This window comes from Natator depressus, chromosome 18, assembly GCF_965152275.1.
Source record: "Natator depressus isolate rNatDep1 chromosome 18, rNatDep2.hap1, whole genome shotgun sequence".
NCBI lineage: Eukaryota > Metazoa > Chordata > Testudines > Cheloniidae > Natator > Natator depressus.
This window is the reverse complement of record NC_134251.1, coordinates 18738627-18762646: the sequence shown is the minus strand read 5'-3', so window position 1 is coordinate 18762646 and position 24020 is coordinate 18738627. Positions and strand designations below refer to the sequence as shown.

The following is a 24020-nucleotide window of genomic DNA, read 5'->3' as shown; positions in this document are numbered from 1 at the left end:
CAGAGCACAGCTCTTGCCACGAGTTGCTCATGGTATTAAAGTCCAATCCTACAAACCCTTAATGGTTCCTGGTGTGAGGAGTCCCATTGACGTGAAGCACTGTAGTAAGGGTTTACAAGTTTGGACCCTAAATTAAGAGGCGTTAAAAACAAAATGGGAGGCTTAGCACAAGGAAGAATTGTTGGTAATGACAGTAAGGTTGTGTGCTCACGTGAGTGAGTAGTGCATGTACAGTATCTGAAATGAAAAACAAACCTAACATCTAAGCTTATAAGCCAATGTTGAATTGGGTTTTGAGAAGGGATTTGGAGGAGGGTGGAAGTCAGGCAGCTGGGGGTCAAGAAGGGAATTCCAGGGCGACTGTCCTACCTGAGACCTTAAATTATCAATTACTGATCTCCTGCATTATAGCTTGTAATGCGGAAATTTTTGAGTGTGCACCTAACCATTTGTAGACACTTGCATTTCAGGTTAAGTGTGTGTGACACCCTTGTTTTTGTTCACACCTATAGAGTTTGATTCAGTATATCAGGTGAAACAACCATTTGGCCCAGGTTTGCCAGCTGACACTCATATTTCATTGTGGAAGCTTATTAGAGTTCTAGTTCCAAGCTTGCATGAAGAACACAGTATGCAAACACAACAAAAAACTTGTTAAAAGGATGTTATTAAGGCTGCTAAGTCAAGTTAGGAAATGCCAGATTTGAGATTGCACAGGCAACCTTAACTTGGTCACCTTGTGGATGTACATTATGATAGTATGTGATCACATAATCAGACTATTTATTCCACATGACCCCTGCCTCGTTTGATTTCCCCCCACCCCCCGTTTCCCCTCCCAAGGCTGATAATTTGGACATATTTTCACAAGGATGGCAACAGACGTTCCTGACACAAATTTCAAGTCCCCCTTTCAAAGGGGGGGGGCGGGCAGGGAGAGAGTTTGTCTTACTGCAGCATTTGTGGGGTGGGAGGAAGCTTTCCTCCAACTGTTGGCTCTTTGACCATGGTATAGTTTAACACTCTTGTTTGACATGCTCTGTGAATAATAAATACCGTTGGATGACTAAGGCTAGTTACTTGGTTCTTAGAATAAAAAGGTAGGAGTCTTCTGAACCGATCTTTTGGTGTTGTCTCTCATGCATCAAACCAATGTTCATACATACTCTTCATGGGCTTGGGTATTAAGGAATGCTTGACTCTATGCAGTTGATGTATGCAACAGCAGGGTCGCCATCTTATATAAAAAATACAAGACTGCTGACGTTCTAAACTCAAGTTCTGTCTGGTACACTGGTGCTTTCTGTGTATGCCTGTGTAAAGATAGAGGAATGGGCATTCTCTATGAATTAGTGTGTATTACAATTATATTATGTGAAGAAAATTGAGGGTGTTCGTGGAGAGGCTTTGGTAGCCATTAGGTAGTTGTTGCATGCATAGAAAATACAAATGGAAATATTCACTAGCTTACTGAATAACTAACTCTACTGCTCAGAAAAATGTCCTGACAAGTGAAGCCAAAAGAGAAATACTTACTCTGAATTTTTTAGGACATAGAACATGAATCTCCATATGAAATTACAGTTCAAGAGGAAATCACGGCTCGACTGCACTTCATTAAATTTGAGAACACTTACATTGAAACCTGCTTAGATTTCATTAAAGACCATCTTGTCAACACAGAAACTAAAGTGCTCAAAGCCACAGGGGGTGGTGCCTACAAATTCAAAGACCTCATTGAGAAGAAACTAGGACTGAAGTAAGTGGAAACTGGTTGAAACTCATTAGGGGATAACTCTTTTTGAAAGATAAAATACTGTCACTAGTAAATGTTAGACTGTAGCCTTACGTGCTTGTACTGTAATCTTCTAGGACCTCATAAGCTTAGCAAGGCTGGGCTTGAATGGGTGACATCAAGGAATGTTTATGTGATTGTAATTCACTAGGAGATACTTGTCCCTCTGTGTTGGTACTGAATTTACCCCGCATGTTGGTTGGGTGTGCTGTGCTGCCATACATGCCATCTTTCAGTTGACAAATAACGAAGGTCACTAAAGATCTGAAAATTTGACGCAATAGGGGTCTTACCCTCAGGGTCCTGGCTAAACTCCAGCATTGTTAATATATTCTGCTTCCCTAAAACTCTCCCTGCAGTTTCAGCTGTATATGGTAATCTTACCTTTGTGTCCTAAACACTATGTAGTGTGACTCTGACGTTAGACAGTTCAACTCTTATCTCAGAGGTGGCTGCATTTCAGTGGTGGGCAAGTGATTCTCCATCAGTTTCTAAAGTGCTTTGGATTCATTTTGAGGAGAGTTCCTATAGAAACCATCATTCCTATCTCTGGAATACCTATCACAGTGGATTCAAAATTCAAAGCACTGTATAAATGTTATCAGTTCTTTAATAACAGGAATTGCAAAGCTCTGGAATCTTTAGCCTGTAACTATTGTATTTTTTCATGTCAATATTTTTCTGTACATAACAAATCTACATAGACTGTGTCCAAAATCATAAGCCATTAAAAGTCATGATTGTTGATTTCTGTTTTCCTGCCAAGTGTTGTTGGATGTGTGTGGGGAAAAAAGGTAATTTTTAAAAGGGCATATTGTCTTTAGGATTATTCTGTTTATAAGTGTGTGTGTTTTCTCTTCAGGGTGGATAAAGAAGATGTAATGACTTGCCTAATTAAAGGGTGTAACTTTGTGTTAAAAAATATACCCCATGAGGTGTTTGCATACCAGAAAGATTCAGATACGGAATTCCGATTTCAGACAAATCATCCAAATATTTTCCCTTATTTGCTAGTCAATATTGGCTCTGGGGTTTCTATAGTGAAGGTGAGTAAGCCATTAGACTATTTCATTTAGTGTGTGTGTGGGGGGAGCGGGGGGTTGTGTCCTCAAACTGATGAACGGTAGTCACCTAGATCTACATGTAAGGCTGTCAGATTGACGTTTGTTTCCTTTCTGGGTTATCAAATTTTAAACAAAAAAACCAAAACCACAACCACACATGTTGACTTCCATTTCTTAATATACATTTTACCTGCTTTTCCACTGCACTACCATCTGTCCCCTTTTAGTTGGATAATGCTGTGCTTAAAGAGGCTAGTGTAATATTGCAGCTGCAAATGACAAATACAAAAACACACTTTTGTCAGCCACTTATGGATAAATGCTTAGGGCTGGTCCACACTGGGAAACTACATCATCATCATGTCATGTCTCTGGGGTGTGAGGTGGATTACCTTTTCTGAAGAGAGAACCCACTCCTGTCAGTGTAGGTAGTGTTTACACTGAAGCAGTACAGCAGTGCAGTTGCACTGTGGTAGCATTTCTAGTGTAGAAAAGCCTTTAGTCTTCAGATGGATGCTCTGAGCAGAAGAAGAATGCCTGCCTTTAACTTCTTTGCCTGAACTTCTCAGTATATAAAGTGGGTATGGGGGGTGGCAGTGCTTCCCTGCTTCAGAAGTTTTAGAGGACTGGTTATGATCGAAAGCACTGTACGTTGTATTAGTGACTAACAATTTCCAACTCTCTGCATGTGACAAGGGTTGTGTTGTCATAGTTAATATCCTCTAAATTAAATCTAGTAACTATCCTATGCACATCTGTAGTGGCTAAAATCATGCTCAGTCCATTAAAGCAATTCTTTCTGTAAAAGCATGTCTGTAGTTCTAATCCCTAAGCATTCTGGGTTAAAGAAAAAGCTATATGGTAACCAGTGGGCCAGATACAGAGTGAGAGATTATAGAAGCAATGTAGGATTTCAAAATATAACTTGGATATGTAACAAAAGCAAGGAATCTTGGCTTATAGATAACTTATTGTATTTTTGTAACTATTGTGGTAGAAGTACCCAAAAGGTCTCAATTAAGATTGTGCTGTGATCTGTATGAATATGTTCGACACAGTGGGTAGGTCTACATTGCAATACAATACCAGTGGCTGGCCCACGTCAGCTGGCTGGAGCCCAAACATCTACACTGCAGTTCTATAGTCCCATGAGCCTGAGACAGCTGACTTGGGCCAGCTGCAGGTACTGTATTGCAGCGCAGACATACCCAGTTCTTACAATCTAAAGACAAGGACGCTACAAATTCTTTACATAAGAGAATTTTGCCATTGAAATGCTGCCACCTCTGTTGGAATGTGGCAGCCAAGTGGACAGCTGGCACACTGAACATGTGGGAAGAAGAAGGGAGGAAATTTTGGCCAGGGCTCTTAAGCAAACCGCTACTCTTACATCAGATACTGTGAGATGTTGGTTTGTCCATAGAGCAGAAAGGACTTCCGACTTCTAAGGAGTCATCCTGAAGACCATAAACTGAATTTCATGCAGCAAGTCTGTAGCTGAAGATAAAGGGCTAAATGGATCCTACCGAGATTGGATCGTGTAGTTCCATGGAGTCTATATATTTCATACCTGATATTTAGATCATTAAGCAGCCCTGTTAACAGCATTTATTCATACTGTTTGCATCCATTCCATTTTTTGGAGTCCATATGTTAATCGGTTTATAAGTGTGTTGTGTATTAATTCATACTTATATCCATGATTGTTTGTTAAACTTGTGTTTGACTCATAGGTGGAAACAGAGGACAAATTTGAATGGATTGGAGGGAGTTCAATCGGAGGGGGAACCTTCTGGGGTCTAGGAGCTTTACTCACAAAAACAAAGGTATTTGACAGTTGCACTTTAAGTAGAATGGGGAAATACAGGGGCCTTCAGTTGTGTTCCTCTTTAGAAACGAGGAACAAACAATCTGGTGGAGAATTATGATTTCTAACATTACAGATTAAGAATCACTATTCCACCACAGAAATTTTTTTAAAATTGCCATTAATGCACTATGCAGTTTATTTTTATATTTTCTGTTAAATGCTCTTTTGTTCCCTCTTGTCTGCTGCTACTATTAAACAACAAACCTGGGCCCTTGAGCTGTGATAATATCCTTTGTGATACTGGTGCATAAATCCAAGCAATAAACCAAAAAAAGCCCCATTAGAAACACAGGGGACAAAGCAATAAAGAAATACCTGTCAAGTGGGCAAAAGGCTGAGGCTGCCTGGGATAGAGGATTTTTTTTTACAGCTTCTAGGATTGCAGGGAGGGGGTGCAGAGTGTACAATTCCCTTTTATTCTTGAAGGGTCTTTTCCCCTCACTGTGTACAGTTTGAGTAGTCTGCTCCATGTTACCTGTTTTTCTGTGCCCTGTGTTCCAACATGAATGAGCTGCTCACGCCTTGAGATCTGATCTCCAGGTTCAGTTTCAGTCTAAAGTCCTGAAGAGTAGCAAAGTAGAGAGCCTGAGTATTGCAGTATATCTGAGGCAAGAGGGGTAGCTCAGTTCCTGTTGCATTTTAGGGGATTTGTATGTTCAGAGACCAGAAGGCCAATTGCCAGTCCACAGCCTAACCTGGTACTGCTGTGTTTTAACTCAACCGTTTAAATCATGTGGTTTTTCTGTGTCCCAAGATGCATGTGACTGTAAATGTTAGCTTATACAGGAGGAGATACAGTTACATATAAACCTATCGAAAGGTCAAAGGGAAGAGTCTATATTAGCAGTGTTTTGTCAGATACATTTATTAGTCTCAGAGCAGAGCGTCACAAGTTCTCTTTTACTGGACTTGGTGGAGTAACATGTCTAGACTTCTAACAGAGTTTATAGCTGAACTGTAAGCAGTGGGGGAGCCCAGAAAGGCAGGACTAGTCTGCTGCTAGGTTTATTTCATTTTGGTGCTTCCTTTTAATAGCTCTCTGTAGCTGGACAGACAGCCTCTCTTTTATAGTTTTACTTTTTGAACTAAAATACCTCTGAGACATCATCCCACTTCATCCTATAACTAAGCCCACTTGGCCTCCCATCCTGAGTAGATGATCGGTATGCTGCCTATGTGGCAGGCTCTGGCTGGAATTCTATTCATGCTGATACCTGAAAGGTTGCTAGGCTACACCAACAGTCTCTAGTAACAAGGAAAGGAATGGAAACAACGGCTGAGTATTAAGAAGTTGATCCAGAGTAGCTCTTGTGAGCTTCACTACAGTTTACTTACTGGGTATCTGGCTGGTGAATCTTGGATTGGAAGAGACCCTGGAAGTTTTTCGCCTTCCTCTGTAGCATGGGGCATGGGTCACTTGCTGGAGGATTCTCTGCTCCTTGAAGTCTTTAAACCACGATTTGAGGACTTCAATAGCTCAGACATAGGTGAGAGGTTTTTCGCAGGAGGGGGTGGTGAGATTCTGTGGCCTGCATTGTGCAGGAGGTCAGTCTAGAGATCATAATGGTCCCTTCTGACCTTAAAGTCTATGAATCTATGAAACATGTTATCCCTGTAATCAGGGTGAGGTGAAGGATACTGAGCTAAGGCTTTTTGCTAATCTGCTTCTTGAAACATAGAATCCAAAGTATCTAGGGATACTGGGTCACATTCTATTTATATATGCCTGTGGAACCCTATTTGAATTCTGAGCCATTCATGGGAGGAGTTTGGGTGAAAGGTAGCATATTTGTCTCATTTCACACCATGCTAGTCTAGGATGGAGTTCTCCACCAGAGAGCAGCAATACCCTAGGGGGTTGCAAGCAATAAACTTGGAGGACACTCGCACATTCCTCATTTCCAGTCTTCAGGAGGAACATGTTTCAACCAGTTACTTGCATATCTTGGTCACTTGATCACTTGGTCATCTGAGGTCTGATTCAGAGAGGAGTGGTTACAATAGGAGATTCTGAAGCTCTGCTCTAAGATTAGGGTGGGTAGTCAGTCCCTGTGATATGAAATACAAGGAATACCTGTTTGGTGGGGGCTGGGTTTTTTTTGAATGACAAGTTTTACTAAGAGTTCTGCAGAAGTTTGAGATTCAGACAAAATTATCTGGCCATCCAGAAAACCTGGAGTAACACTGTTCGTTTGCTTTTCTTCCTCAGAAATTTGATGAATTGCTGCAGCTTGCTTCAAAGGGACAGCATACAAATGTCGACATGCTGGTGAAAGATGTGTATGGTGGGGCCTACCAGACACTGGGGTTAAGTGGAAATCTAATAGCCAGCAGCTTTGGGAAATCTGCCACAGCAGATAAAGGTACCAACACAGGGCAGGGGGAGGAGTCTGCCCAAGTTTTGCTGTACAGATCATACTATATTTTGCCTGTTGTCCATTTTACTTTAGTATGCTGATTGTGTGAATAGTTGTGACACTTTCAAATACTGAAAGGATGAGAATGTCCACTTGGGCATGATTCAACCATTTTTAATGTATTGTATTGTATTTCTTTCTTTAGAATTTTCTAAAGATGATATGGCAAAGAGTTTACTGCACATGATCAGTAATGACATTGGACAGCTTGCCTGCCTCTATGCTAAACTCCATAACCTACACAAAATTTACTTCGGAGGATTCTTTATTCGGGGTCACCCAGTCACTATGCGCACAATCACCTACAGTATTAACTTCTTCTCCAAGGTAATAAAAACTAAGCTCTCACGAACACTAGAACAAGTCTTGGGTACCTTTCCCAATTTGCTGGAAGACCTTAACATAGTTGTTTTCAAGTGTACCAAGTTGGCAGCATGATCAAAGTAATGCAGTGAATCTGTAACACATGATTATTAATAATGAATGGCCACTGACTAGGGCCATCCTTCACTAAAGGTCAAGTACTGCTATAAAGATCAATTGCAAACAGTTATGCAGAGTAGTTGTCTGTGGGTTTTCTAACAATCTCAGTTGTCCTGTGGCTGCTCAGCATTGATCCTTTCCATTTTCCTCGCATGCTACCATGATTATTCAATTCCTCTTGTTAACTTCACATTCCCTTGTCACGTTCAGTGTGGGATTGTTCTTCTAAGATAAAACCTGCAACTGATACCAGCTTTAAAAAATACCAACTGCCATTCCTTCTAAAATAGCTATCTGAAATAATTTCAAAGTGTAATTTTCCCCTTTACAGAGGCTTTTCCCTAGTTCCAAAGTTTTGTGAACTGAGTGTGTGGGTGAAATCCAAAGCCAAGAGCTGGTTTTAGATCTGTTGGTTTGCCAGAGTGGGGACTGGTCTACGTGTGTGGTGGCTTTATAAACTTAATAGTATTTGGACCCCGTAGGCATCAATGCTTAGATTTTTCATTCTCAACTCAACCCTCCAGGGTTGGGTCTCTGGATCTTTTTTCAGTTTCTCTCTGATCTCCCTTTGTCATATCCCTACAATGCCTTTTTTATAGACTAGCTGAAAGCTTTAGGAAACTTCCTCCACTTGTGTAAGTGAGTTGTGAAGTCATTGCTGGTCTTTTGCTGTACCCCAAGCAAAAGATTCTTTTGTGAGCTCCTTTATGGGGGAGCTGATTTTGCCCCCCTCTCTCCCTCCCAGTTTCCACAAAATTTCTGATTGCCTAGGAAGGTGAGGGGATTGGTGGATAATGGGTACACCTCATTAGCACTAAGATTCCTGCATTGTATTGAGGAGGTCTTGCTTTCTGGTGTTGACGAGTGAATATCTCCCTGACTGGTTTAACAAAGAGTGTGTGCATGCGCAGGTGTATTGGCTCTCTCCATTTGCATGGACATTCCAGTGTGTTCTTGGATCTTGAGCCAGTGCGACGTGAGAGGGAGTGAAGTAGAGGAAGGAAACGAGTGTCATGGTTTAGAACATTTTGAGAGATGCACTGCCAAACATGAATGAATGTGCCAAATGCCGCGTCATTAACAGCACTTTTCCATGGGAAGTTGCAGTAGCTTTCTGTACTGAAGCACAGGCTAATTACACTTCCAGGATTATTCAGTCTTAGAACAAACTGCATATTCCTCTTTGCATGTTCCCTGGCTGTCTCATAATCCTGGGCAGGTAGGTGTAAGTAGCACATGCTGAAAAGACATGTTTCAAACATGCCTCCTACAGCACCATTTGAAATTATTGAAGTGTGTTGGAATGTAGCATGGATACAATAAAATATTCTAGCTGGTTTATCTGTGTTAAGTGTAAATTAGTGACAAAGTACATGTTAGCAATCAGGGGCCATCCAAATGCAATGTTTCATATTGTGGCAGGGAGAGGTTCAGGCATTGTTCCTGAGACATGAAGGCTACCTGGGAGCCATTGGGGCATTTTTAAAAGGAGCTGAACAAGACAGTAAGTACAGCATCACTATGTTCTGTATATGCAGTGTTCTGAAATGTCAGTATCAGTCCAAGGTTCTTTCATGGGGCTGCATGTAAATCATTGGTTAATCAAATACGTTTGCCATTAACAGCACAGATTTATTTTGTAAACGCTTATTTTCTTCTGGCAAGGAGCTCTCTATTTACTCCACTTCCTTGCTCCACTTTGAGGAGCCTGGAAGATTTGCTTCTTCTCTTCCCCCTCCCCCGCATGACTGTGCCAAGAACAACCTCCTCTCTAAAGGCAGAGGGAAAAGCCAGGCTTCTCATTTCTCTCCACTCCAGAGAGGACAGTTTCGGAATATGGCCAGTGTGTTAGTGTAGAAATAATGGAATTATGAAATTGCATTCTTTTGCCCATAAAAATGCCTTAATAGTTGGAGAGCACATATCTGCTCCTAGCATTCTTCAGTTACAGGTTGTTTTTGCTGAATATAGAGCTGTGGTGCTGCACTCTCTGATTAGTCACTACTATTTGTAGTTGCTGTATGGCCAAGCCACTCAGTTTGTGTTAGGGTGGGAACAGAACTAGACAGATTGGGGTTAATAAAACTTCTCCTTACTTATCCAGTGACGTCTGCATTCACAGAAATTATTAAGCCTCACAATAGTCCTGTAAAGCAGGAAATTTTCATACCCATTTTACAGAGATGGAAAACTAAGGTCCTAAGAAGCTATGTAAATTGGTGGAGGTTCTGTAGATGTGGGAAGAGTAACTAGGAATCCCTGCAACACAAGGCATTCTTCTTCTGTAGCTGTATATCCCACACTCTGACTAGTGCATTTTTTTAATTTATCAAAAGAGCCAATTCTTCCTAGAAATAGCTGTAAAGAGTTTATTAAACTAATTGGTTGCAATGCATTCTTAATAAGAACTTTAATAGCTCTGAAGATGAAGATGTACTAGGTTTGGAAATAAAAATAGGGGCTTGGAGATAATTCCAGAAGGAAAAAAAATGTATTCTCTTGACAGAAACCCCCCCCTCTTTTTTTTTTTTTTTAAAGTTTACTTTACTAAAAAGTGATGAAGTGATCATTTCTGAAACCTAGGGTTTCTTGCCTCTCCCCGAATTCAGTAAATAAGAAGCCCCAAATTACTAGTTAAGTGGATGGTTGAGTAACTGCACTTTTTTAAAAACATTTATTTCCATGGCTATTTGTCTTTATTTAAAACCTACACAAAGGGCATATAGACATTAAAATCACTTGTGGTATAGACTGTCTTACTTTCAGTTTATGGCATCTCTGTCTTTGTTCCTCCAGATCCCAACCAGTACAGTTGGGGAGAGAATTATGCTGGGAGTTCTGGCCTTATGAGCACTTCACCCGATCTCTGCCCCATGCAACGTGCAAGGAGTGGAACGGTAAGTTACTGTCTTTCTAGGACCACAAGCTGTCTTCCCTGAGAGATCATTAGGAATCCTCATGGGACTTCAGGACTGTAATAAAACTATCAAACTCCTAACTACCTTCCCTGCACACACTCCTCCCCATCTTAAATAATAGTTCAAGATCCCAAGTAAATAATTTGTAGTCTGATTTCTCACCCCGCCCGAAGAAAGTTAACCATCAACTGGGTGTCAGTCTTGTCACAGTTGTTAAGACTGCACATGCAAATCAGTTGTGTATGCAAATGAGTCGCAACAGTTGTGCACGCAGTGTTGCATGTGCAGTCGGTAATCTGTATCTTGAAAACAGAGCCCAACATTTGCAAGTCAATGTTTTAAAACCAACTAAGTGAAAAATCAGATCCTCAATTAGACCTGCAAAAACCAGTGTTTGTGTTTCTTCTGTAGCCATTGCTACAGCTCATGCCTAAAGCAGTAGAAGGAGTACACTGAACTATTTCAGATGTTAGTAATGTCCATATGACTCATAAGCTTGATTTTGAGTCTCAACAGGTGGAAAACTTGTCTGTATGCGGTGTACTCTTCCTCCAGGGAATGGTGGTAGAATTCTTTAGTAAAGAAGCCACAGTCAATGTTAATTTTGAAGTAAAGAACACTTTTGACTTGTATGATTTACACTCAATCTTGGATAACATTTTAGAAGAATATTTAAATTTAAAAAAATCTGGGAATTCACACACACAAGATTCTTGTTGCCTATTGCTGTACTTAGATAAGGAGTAGCATATACACAATAGTGCTCAGAGGCAGTATGTAAAACCACTGAAATACTTGAGCGCTCAGTTTCTAAACTTCCTAGTTCTTATCTGACAGGGCAAAAAATTTAAAGTAGGTGTCCAAGTTGTACATATCATACGTAGGTGAGAACAGGTAACTGTGTGTGCATAATATGCAGTTTCATTTGCAAAAATAAATCTATGCACTTTGCTAGCTTTTTTTTTAAACTGTGCAACAGAATATTTGTACATGTGGAATTAACTACTTGTGTGTTGCCTGTTAAACATTTGACCCTCAGTGTTGTTTTTCTATAAGTTTAAGGGCTGTGGGGGAAGGGCAGCAAACAGGAATGTGTGAACTGAAATGGAAGGGGAAATATCATTTTAATAAAGTGAAAGCTGTGTGCTTGAATACTCCCTTCAGAATGATCCCACCTCTCGTTTTACCAGGAAACTTGTGGGAAGGGGAAAGAAATAGGGGGATTATAAGAAGCTTTTTTTTATTAATGAAAACTCCTAAGATGTCAAGGCAAAGCTTTGACAATTGTGGAAACATTCTTTACCATACTCTATGCACACTCTAAGGCAGCTGTCCACTAAGCTGTAACTTCTGTGAGCTAGTCCCATTACAAATCAATCTTACCGGACCAGCCTGTTTCTGAGTTAGTTTAATGGAGAAGTCTAATACCTTTTATTTTTCCCCCATCACTTCCCAGTTTGACATGTTCGAAATGGATCGGTTGGAGCGACCGCTTGTTAACCTACCCTTGCTAAAGGACCCATCCACATACATCCCTGACACTGTTGACCTCACTGATGATGCCATGGCCAGGAAATACTGGCTCACTTGCTTTGAGGAGGCTTTGGATGGGGTAAGGGTCACAATGCAGTAATGTGTGTCCAAATAGTTTCATGACTTGGCAAATAGATTTTTCTGTGGGCTGACATGGATGAGCTCAAACTGCTAACTTGAGCACATGGTTACACTTGGTGGATGAATGGAGCCTTCCCTCTTGCAAATCTTATAGGTGCATTGGTGGAGGTTCTCTGGACACTTACCTCAGCATAGCTGGAACTTTTTTTCTTGTGACCTTTTTTGAATGGTTTCTAAACAATAAAATGCTCCCTGTTTAAAAACAGACAGACAAGAGAGGGCAAAGATGATAATGCCTAAAGGGCCAAATCCTGCGGTCCTTATTCTTTTAAGCCGTCCCGCTGACTGCAGTGGAACTACTGGTGTGAGTCAGATGAATACAGTTTGGCCTAACTTAAACAATTCACATGATTGTCATGCTCTTAACTGATTCTGTGTTTATAAATCACTCCTGAATTCCTGGATCCATAGTAAGCAAACCCATCCAAAGAATTTATTGGATATAAAAACAATGGACTAACCCGCATCTTAACTAAAGAGCGGATGATTTGAACTTTATTGTAGCAGACTGGTAGAATATTGTATCAGATGCTTCTAGCTTTTGGGATTATCTGGAATGCCCCCCTCTACCTATATTATTCAAACAATAGTAAGCACTTATTTTTAGATGCCTACTTCCTCTCTGAATGCATATCCTTCAACCTATGACTTGAATCTGGGGGGAAAACCTCAAGTCTAAAGTTCTTTGGCATTGACACACTGAACATTACAGAAGACAGAACAAATATTTCTAAGCCTGAACTTCAGCCATTGAGACTGTTGCATTAGCCATCATGTGAGGATAGAAGCATTTGGTATCTCCAATCCAGCCTCCTTGTTTCTCTGCCAGGTAGTGAATCGTGCTATGGTCAGTCAGCCAGACTCTATGGATGCAGCTGAGCGAGCCGAAAAGTTCCGACAGAAGTATTGGAATAAGCTTCAGACACTCAGACAGCAGCCTTTGTAAGTGTGGGCTTTTTCCAGTGAGCACAGTTAACTTAGATGTGATTTAGTAAATGTATGTTTAATATGCATTTGTTAGCAAGTAGCTCACTTTTGTAATTCTTTGTTCCCTGCACGTTACATTTAGGTCATATGCATAAGAAATAAAAAGTTAAGTTAAAACTACTGCTTTTATAGGTTCCTACCCCAGAGTGAGTCCCATGTATATAGAGGTGACTCACCAGCTGGTGCCCTCTCATGGTTGGGTGCAGCGTTGCTGGGCCTTCTGCTTGGTTGCCTCCTCCTGATGGCTGTTCAGACCCTTTGTTGGTCTGGCTGAGTGACTTGGCCCTCCGGCCAGCTCACACTTAAGAGTTCAGTCCCTTTCTGGGGAACCCATATCCAGCTGTAACTTGTCAAGCCCCCATTTGGCTTCTCTTGGCTGGCCTATTCAACATCCCTTCATCTGGCACCTCTGTGAGCCAGCACCAAAGTCCTTCCAACTCAAACAGAATTTAACAGATTGACACTCTTCTGTCAATCTCTGGGGACCGCTCAGTAGAACTCAAAACAACAAACAAAGCTAACTTAAGCATATTTAACCCCTCTCCAGGCTTGAGCCTCTCATCCTTCTCAGGTTCCTCTTGAGCCCACGGATTGCCTCCCTGGAGCTTGGCCTATTTTTCCAGTGACCCCCCTACAGGAGTTAGCTCTCCAACTGCCATCCCCCTGATGGCTGGGCTTCCTCCCTTTTTAAGTCCTACATCCTGCACAGGTGTGGTGAGGTGGGGCTATCTGAACACATTGGCTAGCCTGGGGGTTCCTTACCATTAAAGGGGTAGGCCACCCTGTTACAGATGCATATTGGAAGAAATTGGGTTTGTTTTTTTATATAGGGTGCTCAGACTCATTAGTAGGAAACAAAATATTTCTACATCCCAAGTAATCAAAACGACAACTGTCTCCTAGAGTAGGAATCAACGTTCCATTGTATGTCCATAAGTAAAGCTTGCTGTAGGCCCCCATTTTTTATGATCTTGGCCCGTATTAAGAGTAGATTATGGACTGATACATTACCTCTTAAAGTATGAAAAATAAGATTAAGGACCTCTCTAGATTCAGATGTCCAGCTAATCATTACTGTGTCTCATTCTAGCTAATTGTGCTTGCACAAACTACAGTGGACAAGCTTATGTATGGTAGCCTTTTATATTGTAGTACCTTCCTAGCCTCAGAGGTGCCTGTGCTCCTAATTAACCATACTGATTTGACCACAATTACTAGAACTTAACAAAGACATTTTAATTTTTATTGCACAGTAAAACTTGATGGTCTAGATATGGCAATGATCCTAGAAGTAGTAATTAGAATAGTTTAATGGCCAGTTTCTTGGTCAAAACTTCACTATCCTTGCCACTTTAAAATAGGACTTTTCTCACTGAAGTAAAAGAAGCCTGTGTGTAATAGTCAACCCTGCTTTAGATGCTCAGATACAATAGTGACTGATGTCGTGAATCTAGGGTATAGTGAAGTGGCACCTGTACTACATCTGGGTCAGTTTACAGAATCAGATTCTGAAGATGGTGGGCATGGGGAGAGAAACAATTCTTCCTCCACTGTCTGAAGCAGCTGATCCTCCATTCTCACTCTTTCTTTCAGTGCCTACGGCACCTTAACAGTTAGAAGTTTGTTGGATACGAGGGAACACTGTCTAAATGAATTCAACTTTCCAGACCCCTATTCAAAGGTAAGTCCTTCTTGCTTTACAGGGTGGACAAAAATGTAAGTTCAAGATATTTTTGCATCCTCTCAAACTTGATGTAGGTAGGTAGTTGCTCATGGTGAGGAGGTGGGGACTGGATAGCGTAAGGCAGAGTTTCTCAGCTGGTGGGTCGCTACCCCCAGGGGTCATGAAAGGCAATCAGGGTGATTGCAAGGCATTGAACGTTTTTGTTACAATCTAAAGAAAATCTTGTTCCCCTATTCCCAGCACACCTTTACCCTTTTAAATCAGAGATTTTGTTAACCTCTCAGAATACAAATTATATAGTCTAATCATTATCATTGGGATTTTTTTACTGTTACATTTATAGTAAATATAAGGGGGATGCATGCATTTTGCAAGGCTGATTATCATGGGGATGCCTTTGCTTAGGGTTGTTTTAGTTTGTTTTGGTTTTTTTGTTCTTGATGGCTCACTTGACACTACTTCTTCCTGCTGGCCAAGATCCATTGTCCTGTCACTGACTTGAAAAGAAACAATAGCAATTTCTGCTCTTTTTCTAGCATTAATGCAGTTATTAGCAGCCAAGGAGATATTTTATTTTTACTTGTTCATACTAAGCATGCTGATAACAGTAACTTGTTGGTCCATTAGAGGCCATGAACCTAGAGGAGAATGCTTGGAGGTGGTCTTGGCACTGAGGCAACCAATGATGGGTAAGAATTTTTCATCTATAAATCCAATGTCTCATATCTTTCTTACAGGTAAAGCAGAAAGAAAATGGCATAGCGTTAAAATGTTTTCCAAGCGTAATCGAATCTTTGGATTCATTAGGCTGGGAGGAGAGGCAGTTTGCTCTGGTGAAAGGACTTCTTGCGGGGAATGTCTTTGACTGGGGAGCAAAAGCAGTCTCAGAGTAGGTGCTAAATATTTTAAAAACACCATTTTTAAGACACTAAATATCCCATCTTTCTTTTAACAAATTCAAGTGCACCAATCCAATTTTAATGGAATAGTTTGTATTTCACCTTCTTCAAATGCTGGTTGTTTGTTTGCAAGACTTGTGGTGCTGCAGGAAATTCACCATTACCAACCCTTAAAATGGGCAGATGTCACTATGAATGTTTGAATAAAGTAGTAATAATACAGAGGTTCACATTTGAAAGTTTGCGCACTTTGCTTGTAGTGGACATCTTTAGCACTGTTTTGGATATGTGTTCCACTTAGCTTGGCATTATGTTCCTGTAAGATGAATGTGTACTTCCCACTGTTATTCTGTGCTGTCCTAGTACCCTGTATTACGTGTTCACTCGGTAGTTTGTAATTAGGGATGGCTGAACGAGTTTGGACAGAATGGGAATCTACCAATACTTTGCTCAGACTAAATCTTTATCTGGAAAACTTTTATTAAACTCTCCCACACAAATGAATTCCTCGTTCCTGTCAGCACTAGATACCTGAATACCCGCATTCTCACAGTATCTCAGGGTTAACTGCCTTAAACCCAGGGAGTCTGATTTCTGGGAGATGCGCATACAAAACGCCCCTTTAAAACCAACAGGAGGTGACCCTGTGCACCTGCCGGGATGATTTGGCTCTTTGGCTTTCTGTATAAGCTTGTTATGCTAGTATAGACCCCTTCCAGAAAACACTCTTTAGGAAGCACTTTAAACAGGCTTGTATTATGTGAATGCCTCCATGGCCAATCCGATTTAGCCTAGTACGTCACAGAATTTCAGTTCCTAAAATGACCAACTGTAGTTACTAATATAGATCTGGTCACCCACCTATTCATCAGTGCATGTTCTCTTCCCTCAGAGGAGAGGATTAAGGGAAGATGTCCAAGTTAATGGCATTCACAACTGGCTCAAGGAATTTTATCTTGGTGGGAATTGATTTGCAGGCAATATCTACATCTAATGGGAATGGGGAAGGGGTCAAGGATGGTGGAGAAACCCAGCAGAGCTCTGCAACATTTCACTGCTGATCACTTGAAATTAAACCAGGCCATCATATTCGCATCATCCACACCACCATTTAACTGTGGTGGAGGTTTTTGCTTAAAACGTCTAGCTGATGGGGAAGTCTGCAATATTTGTCAACCAGTTTTCGAACTTTAAATGGCTTTGTTTAAAAGTTTGACAAAATGCTCAATACCAATTCTACTGTCATCTTCAAATTAAACGTGGCAAATTACTGCTTCCTGTACAAAAATATCCAAAGCTTGTCTTGCAGTTTGTCATGATTATATATAAATCATAACTATGTTTACATGACAATATAGGTGCTACCATTCGATGCTTTCCCTAGAACCTATTGTTAGTACCTGTACGTTTTTACATGGTGCTGGCAGCTCTTTCCTTTGAACATAAGAGCTCTTCTTGTTTAAAACCTCTGAATTTTTTGTTTATAAAAATAATATAAAGCACCTGTTGTTCAGCCAGTGGATCTCTGCACAACCCCACTAAAACTGATGCTATAAAACCCCCATCTGATATTTGTTCAGCTGCAGAGCTGTTTATCCCACATAGATGCCCTGTCCAAACTTGTTTAATGCTGTCCTGTTCGTCTTTCTTCCGATGCAGCGTTCTGGAATCTGAGCCACAATTTGGATTTGAAGAAGCCAAGGAAAAATTGCAAGGTATAGAGAATCATTCTGTGGCATCTTGCCTGTGTGTGTTAATATAAGAATGGAGGTGGGCAAGAAAGTGTCTAGTGGGAGAGAGTTCTGCTACCAAGGAAGGTCACATGAAATAAATGGTGTCTAGTCTTTATTCCAGATGACTATGCTACAGTACTTCACTGAATTGCTGCTCTCTGAATTCCAAAGATGTCAGGGCCCCATTTCCTCTTAGTCCAGAACACGTAAGATTTTTTTTTTTCCAGTGAGCAAAAAGGCTCCAGTGAACACTCTGCCTGAATGTCAACCGTCTTTTCCTGCCTGCTATTCTAAATATACCTCCTGCTTAGCAACACCAAATAGAAAGTAGTCATCCTATGAGGGGTAAAGTGTGTCACTGGAGACACCGACTCTAATCTCTTATGACTTGTTCTGTATTCTTTATCAAGTGCTATTTCAGGGAAACTAACTGATCTGCTTTCACAGTTAAGAGCCCAAGAATTCTTTGAACCTACAAATCTAATATTATAGCATCGTCCAGAGCTCAAATGTTTTAATGTTAAAGCAGATATATATAAACCTGACCCGCCTTTTCATAAGTACTTGTTCTAACAATGCTTACAAAGATTGCCATGGGAAAAATGCTAACCAGCTGATTTTGTCAACTCTACAGAGCGCCCGTGGCTAGAAGATTCCTACAGTGAGTGGATACAACGACTAAAGGTATGCTTGGTCCGTTGTGGCTTTAACTATTCACTTAGATTTATGCAATAGTCATAAAAATTACTCTGATCACCTTTTGAGTTGCATAATGCAATCACTGTCTCCGATGTAAATTTCCATCTTAAAAAAAAAAAAAAGAGAGAAATCCTCAAGCTCTGTAATTACTGATCAAATCTGCATTTTGTGATCGTGTTTATTAAAGTGGAAAACATATTACTTGCCTTCTACAACTTAAAAACCCCGAAACAAAGGTTTGTTACTGCTCATCAAAACCTCAATCAGGGTTTAACAAAAATACTTTAAGCAGCATGAATTGCAGTACCATAAGACTGGTTTTAAAGTTTTCATAGCCTAAGAATTGGAGTGAATTGAAGGGGAGTGGGACTAGGCAATAAGCTTTTCATTTTAGTTGCCTAGCACTAAGCCAGCCCAGATCAGTGGCGACAATGGAGTAGTTAATGTCTCTGGCTGTTCCGTAGCCTCAGTTGGTGTTGATGTGACAAACTGCCACAGTTCACTTTAGTTGACAGGCCTAGGATTAATTGATCAGAGTTTGAAGATGCTACCTCTAAGGGAATATGGTAGTTCAAGGCTACTTTAAACCTCGTTGGCAAGACTATGTTGTGGAAATCTTGCTCTGCTTGTACTATGGATAGGGCTTCTGTTTCCAGCGGTGTCAGTATAGCCTTCTTCACCAGCAGGAAAGCTGAGCTGCTTCCAAATAATGGTGACCCATGCAGACATTTGCCAACGATATCATTAATTTCTGGATACTAAGAGTCTGGGGTTTTGATCTGAATCTTTGTAAATAGTTAACACAAATTAGTCATTGAACTTATGAGAACTGGCAACTCAACCCTGAATGCACTGGTTTTCTCTTTCAGGAAGGTCCCCCTCATAAATGTGCCTTAATTTTCGCAGATAACAGTGGAATAGACATCATTTTAGGAGTCTTCCCCTTTGTCAGAGAGCTACTCTCTAGAGGTACAGAGGTGAGTTTGAGTACTCTGGATTATGGATGCTTCATGGGCTTTATAATTGTCTGAAGTGTTCACTAATAGTGAAAGACTTAACACTACTTCCCACTAACATCTGCTAAAGCACTTCTGTGCACCAGAAATTCTAATAATATACCAAATGGGAGGAATGTGGCCAAGCGATATGGGTAAGGGAATTTAGGAGTCAGGACTCCTGGCTTCTAGATTCATCTCTACTCTGACTTAAAAAAATCACAGCCTCTATCTCATGAGCTGTAAAATGAGTCTAATAATAACCTACTGCAGGAGAACCTGAGGAATTTGGGGGAGGGATAAATTAAAAGTGCTATGATCTCTTTAGTTGAAGTGTGCTGGAGCAGTTTAAGGAGTTACTAAATGGCAGTAAAAATCTGACACTCTTGTTTTTAATACACTAAATGTTGGGTTTAGTCTGACTGCGTGTTTGACTACCAATAAGGGAGTTGTGAGTGTGGTGACAGGGAGTGTAAGAAACGGTGACGGGTAAATTGAGTAATAAATGGCTGTTAGGTTTGAGGTCCTCAATCCTTTTTAAGTGAAGCTAGGGGTATCTGAGAGAAAGTTTAGCAAGTCTTGGTAAAAGTAATAACTTTGTGAAACTGGCAACTCCAATCCAAAATGTTGTTGTATTAGACAGTAGTGGAATAAACTTTTAGTGTATTCTTTTAAAGTCTGATACAACCATTGGCTTTAGCAAATTTAAAAATCATGCTTCTATCTATTTGTATAAACTATTTAATCTCTAAATTAGAATGGGAGAATGCGCATACATGGGTGTAGGCTGTGGCTGGTGGTGATCTTCCATGCTGTTTTGGGGAGGGAAAACGTCATTGTAAAGCCACAATTTGGCAGGGACAATTGAAGGCAGCCATAGAACATGAAACAACCTTGATCATCTTTGAAATTGAGATTTCAGCTAGACATTCTTCCACCTCCACCCGTTTTGATGAATGTGTGAGTATCTTAGATAAGAGGGGAAATCTTCTGATCTCTTTGCTGCAGGTTATATTGGCTTGTAACTCTGGCCCTGCACTAAACGATGTTACCTACAGTGAATCCTTGATTGTCGCTGAGCGGATAGCAGCAATGGATCCCATTATACAGTAAGTCTCTTTTCCTTTTTTGAATTGTGTGAAGAAAAAAGGCTATGACCACATTTATAAATACTTAAACTAGATTCTGCACTTTGACCTGCCCTCTCCCCCGTCATTTCCTTAAAAGGAAATACTGTCCGTGCTGAAGGTGTAGAATACATGATATACACAAGATTGAATATATCTTAAATGTCAGTGAGAAGAGAAACCTCCTGTAATGATTGTATCTCCTACTCAACCCCATTTGGCTAACGCATGAGAACCAGAACCTGAAATAAATGGGGAAATACTGAAATGAAACTTAATGAAAACTGAGTGGAAATTCAAAACTGACTACTCTGTAACAATAAGCTAGAATTCACAAACTTTCAGCTTTCATAATATAAGATGATAAAGCACCAAAGATGTATGTTAACTGTTCTTGGGGATCCCTTACATGATGCCACTCAAATCCTTACAGGTGTTAACTTTTTTGAATTATGAAACGAGAGAAATGTATATTAATGTGGTGTACAAAGCATCCCTTCTAGGGTTGCATGAGTGAAATACGTCCCCACTGTCCGAGTAACTGCTTCATAATCGTGTAGTAAGTTTAGAGTGAAATTCTGGAAAAGGATGACTAAATGCCCCCCTTTCTACTCAGCCTGAATAGGTACATAAGATTGAGAAACAATCCTCTGCAACAGGCACAGAGCATCTTGGTGGCAGGGTACGTTGCAGCCTGCAGCCATGTGTCTGGATACTCACAATTCAGCCTCAGTTCGTAGGTTGCCCCATCTGCCTCCATGGAGTAAGCCAGAACTTGGCTCTGGTCTGCAGGAGGGAGTTAAGTCTTGCGTTGTTTCAGACTAATGCCAGTCTGGCTGCATTGTGGGCCTGGCTTTTCCAAGGGTTCTTGCCTTCAGGACTTCCTTGTTTAGATGGTAGCGTAAGAAATCATGTGGTTTGTTTGTTTTGTTTGTTTTTTCCAAAGATCTGCGCTGACGGAAGAGAGGTTGCTGTTGGTACAAACAGGCTCCAGTTCCCCATGTTTAGATCTGAGGTATGTTTACCAGTGGATGAAATGTGTATTGTAAATTCTCTGCCTTTGCCATGCAGTGAGGTAGATTCTGCACTTTAGTACAGTAACCACCCAACCTCTTTCTTTCAATAGAAAGCATTTCTATAAAATCCATTATACTTGCTGAAACCTGCAGACAAGCATGTATGATGATGATGATCAGTCCCTGCTGTCTGTCTGATATCTTAATTCTCTCTTGCTGCAGCAAACATATCTACTTTCACCCTCAAGTGGATTAAATATTAAAAGCTTTGGCTCAGAATATTCAGCTACTCTGAATTTTTTATGTAACTATATCAGGTGGTTATTGTCGGAAATGAAAAATTGGTTCTTAAGGGCAATAGGCCTAATCCTGTAGTTATTGTAGGCAGTTCTGCCTGGATCAGCTCTTTGTCTTAAAGTAGTTGTTTTCTCAGTCACAAGTGCCTTATGTACTGGATTTGGTAGCAAGCACAGACTGCTCTCTGCCATACATGGGGTTAACTTGAGTCCTTGCCCCAGTGCAGAGAAAAGGGGACTTAACCCCAAGATTCAGTCTCATCGCGCAGATTCCTATTGTCCAGTGATTAAATCAAAGCTGCAGTAAGATCTTTAACTCAATGCAGAAACACAGTGATCCTTTCCAGCAGCCCATTGAGAAGCTGAATGCCACTAGTGCTTGGTTTCTTTCTAACATCCTGACCCCATCTGTACTTGGCACAATCGGACTTCTTACAGCTTTGTCACTTGCAGAACTAGATGTAATGCTTTATTTCCTATCCCGCGTGTTGTTGCCTTGGCACCTCATTCTCTCTAAAGAAGTTAACTGGAACCCTTTGCTTGCATTCTACCTGTCTTTTGAGAAGGCAGCTAGAGCGTTATAGGCCTGACTTGAGAAAATTGCAGGGGGAGGGGAGCTTGAGGACATCTCACAAGCCCTGCTGTATGTAACTTTGTGGCTCTTGGTTTCTCTCAATTGGTATTTCCAAATGGGCTAGAATGAGTCTCCTGCTCCCGTCTCGCCCCCTAGTTGTTGGACTAATTGCTTTAAAAGAAGAAACAATGCATGGGGAAAGCAAGATAGCCCTCTTGGAAGAATAACCAAATCAACCATTCCTAACCTTCCCTGATAGAAGGAGAGAACTCGTTGTAGATACGCTTAGCACTACCACCTATATGGTCTGGCTAAGTGTATATCTACACTGAAATCGTGGAGTGAGTGCAGCTTGTGTAGACATACCTGAGCTAGCTTCAGTGGCACTAGCTCAGGTACTGGAGCCCTAAAGCCATGATAGCACAAGCTAGCAACCGGAATAATTACCCGAGGGTCTGGGAAGGCTTCTGTAGCCTTCCCTGATACCAGTACACAGTTAACTAGGATATGTCTAACACAAGCTGCAGCCACAGTCTGTGATTGCAGTGTAGACATTAAATCTGCCTGCCCTGCAGGGTAAAGTCTCTGGAGCTCCTGAAGGTGCTCTCTGCAAGCCAAATGGACTATCAGGTAGTGGGTGCGTCTACGCTACACCGGCATAGCAGCTGTGCTGGTGTAGTGTAGATACTTTGTGCACCCATGGAAGGGGTTTTTCCCGTCAACGTAGGTAATCCACCTCTGACTGATGGTAGCTAGGTCAGTGGAAGAATTCCTCAGTTGACCAGTGGGGGTTAAGTCTACTTTACTTAAGTAGGTAAGGGTGACAAATTGTTCACAGCACTGAGCAATATAGTTAGGTCAACCTGTGTTTTAGGTGTAGTCAGATCTTACTCCATAACTGGACAATTAAATTTTCTATCTGCATCTCATTACAGCCGGCTGGACAAAGGCCTGGCCCTGCTGGTCAGGGAGCGGAGGACTGACTTGGTTATAATCGAAGGGATGGGCCGTGCTATCCATACGAATTACTATGCAGCTCTGCAGTGTGAGAGCCTCAAACTTGCAGTCATCAAAAACTCATGGTTGGCTGATCGGCTGGGCGGGAAAATCTTCAGTGTCATCTTTAAGTATGAAGTGCCACGCAAGTGACCGGGGTGGAGGCCTGAAGTGTGGCAGCAATGGACTTGCACTAGTTTTACTTTAATTGTAAAGAATGTATTTTTATTACGACAGGGAAAATGAGTTCACATGAAATTCCATATTTATACTGTGCTTTGTGACTTAAAGCAACAATATTCATTATATAAAAAATACACCCAAAATATATATGTATATCACTCACTGTTTATTTTGGTAAGTGTTTATTTTAATGCTGCAGTATTTGTGATGGAAAGACTTTATTTTTTTGTTCTGTGAGACATTCATATAGAAATATATTTAAATGTCAATGAACTCTTTTTATATATCTCTGCTTACTATGCCAGCAGTGACTTGGCACATACCAAATAGAGTTTTTAAAGTGCTGAAAGCGTTTGACTTTGCATTTGAATATTTTAGTTCATGAAATACTTCAGACCTTTCTAAATTCTCTCTTGTTAAGCTAGGAAGAGACTTATTTCCTTGTAAGCTCTGAGCAGTGTTTATTTCAGACACACGGGAGCTTAGAACAGTAACTGACCTGATTTGTCAATGAGAGTAGCAGACTTACTGCTGCTAAGATTTATCCAACTGCTGCAGGGTGAAGTTAAATTCCTGAAGCTCATCCACCTCCATTCTTGGGTTTTATAGT

General features: G+C 40.8%; 1 protein-coding gene across 1 annotated transcript in view; it reads left to right on the top strand.

The window, feature by feature from the left end:
* Positions 1-23711, top strand: part of PANK4 (pantothenate kinase 4 (inactive)) — a 30916-nt gene extending 7205 nt beyond the window's left edge. The window contains exons 3-19 of the mRNA XM_074934098.1: positions 1551-1759; positions 2658-2841; positions 4593-4685; positions 6939-7092; positions 7292-7473; positions 9052-9133; positions 10426-10526; positions 12004-12159; positions 13051-13163; positions 14802-14889; positions 15630-15781; positions 17451-17506; positions 18159-18208; positions 19093-19200; positions 20227-20327; positions 21292-21360; positions 23167-23711. Coding sequence (XP_074790199.1) covers positions 1551-1759; positions 2658-2841; positions 4593-4685; positions 6939-7092; positions 7292-7473; positions 9052-9133; positions 10426-10526; positions 12004-12159; positions 13051-13163; positions 14802-14889; positions 15630-15781; positions 17451-17506; positions 18159-18208; positions 19093-19200; positions 20227-20327; positions 21292-21360; positions 23167-23380 — 2112 coding nt within the window. The 3' untranslated portion in view covers positions 23381-23711. The remainder of the gene's footprint in view (positions 1-1550; positions 1760-2657; positions 2842-4592; positions 4686-6938; positions 7093-7291; positions 7474-9051; positions 9134-10425; positions 10527-12003; positions 12160-13050; positions 13164-14801; positions 14890-15629; positions 15782-17450; positions 17507-18158; positions 18209-19092; positions 19201-20226; positions 20328-21291; positions 21361-23166) is intronic.
* Positions 23712-24020: the final 309 nt, after the last annotated feature.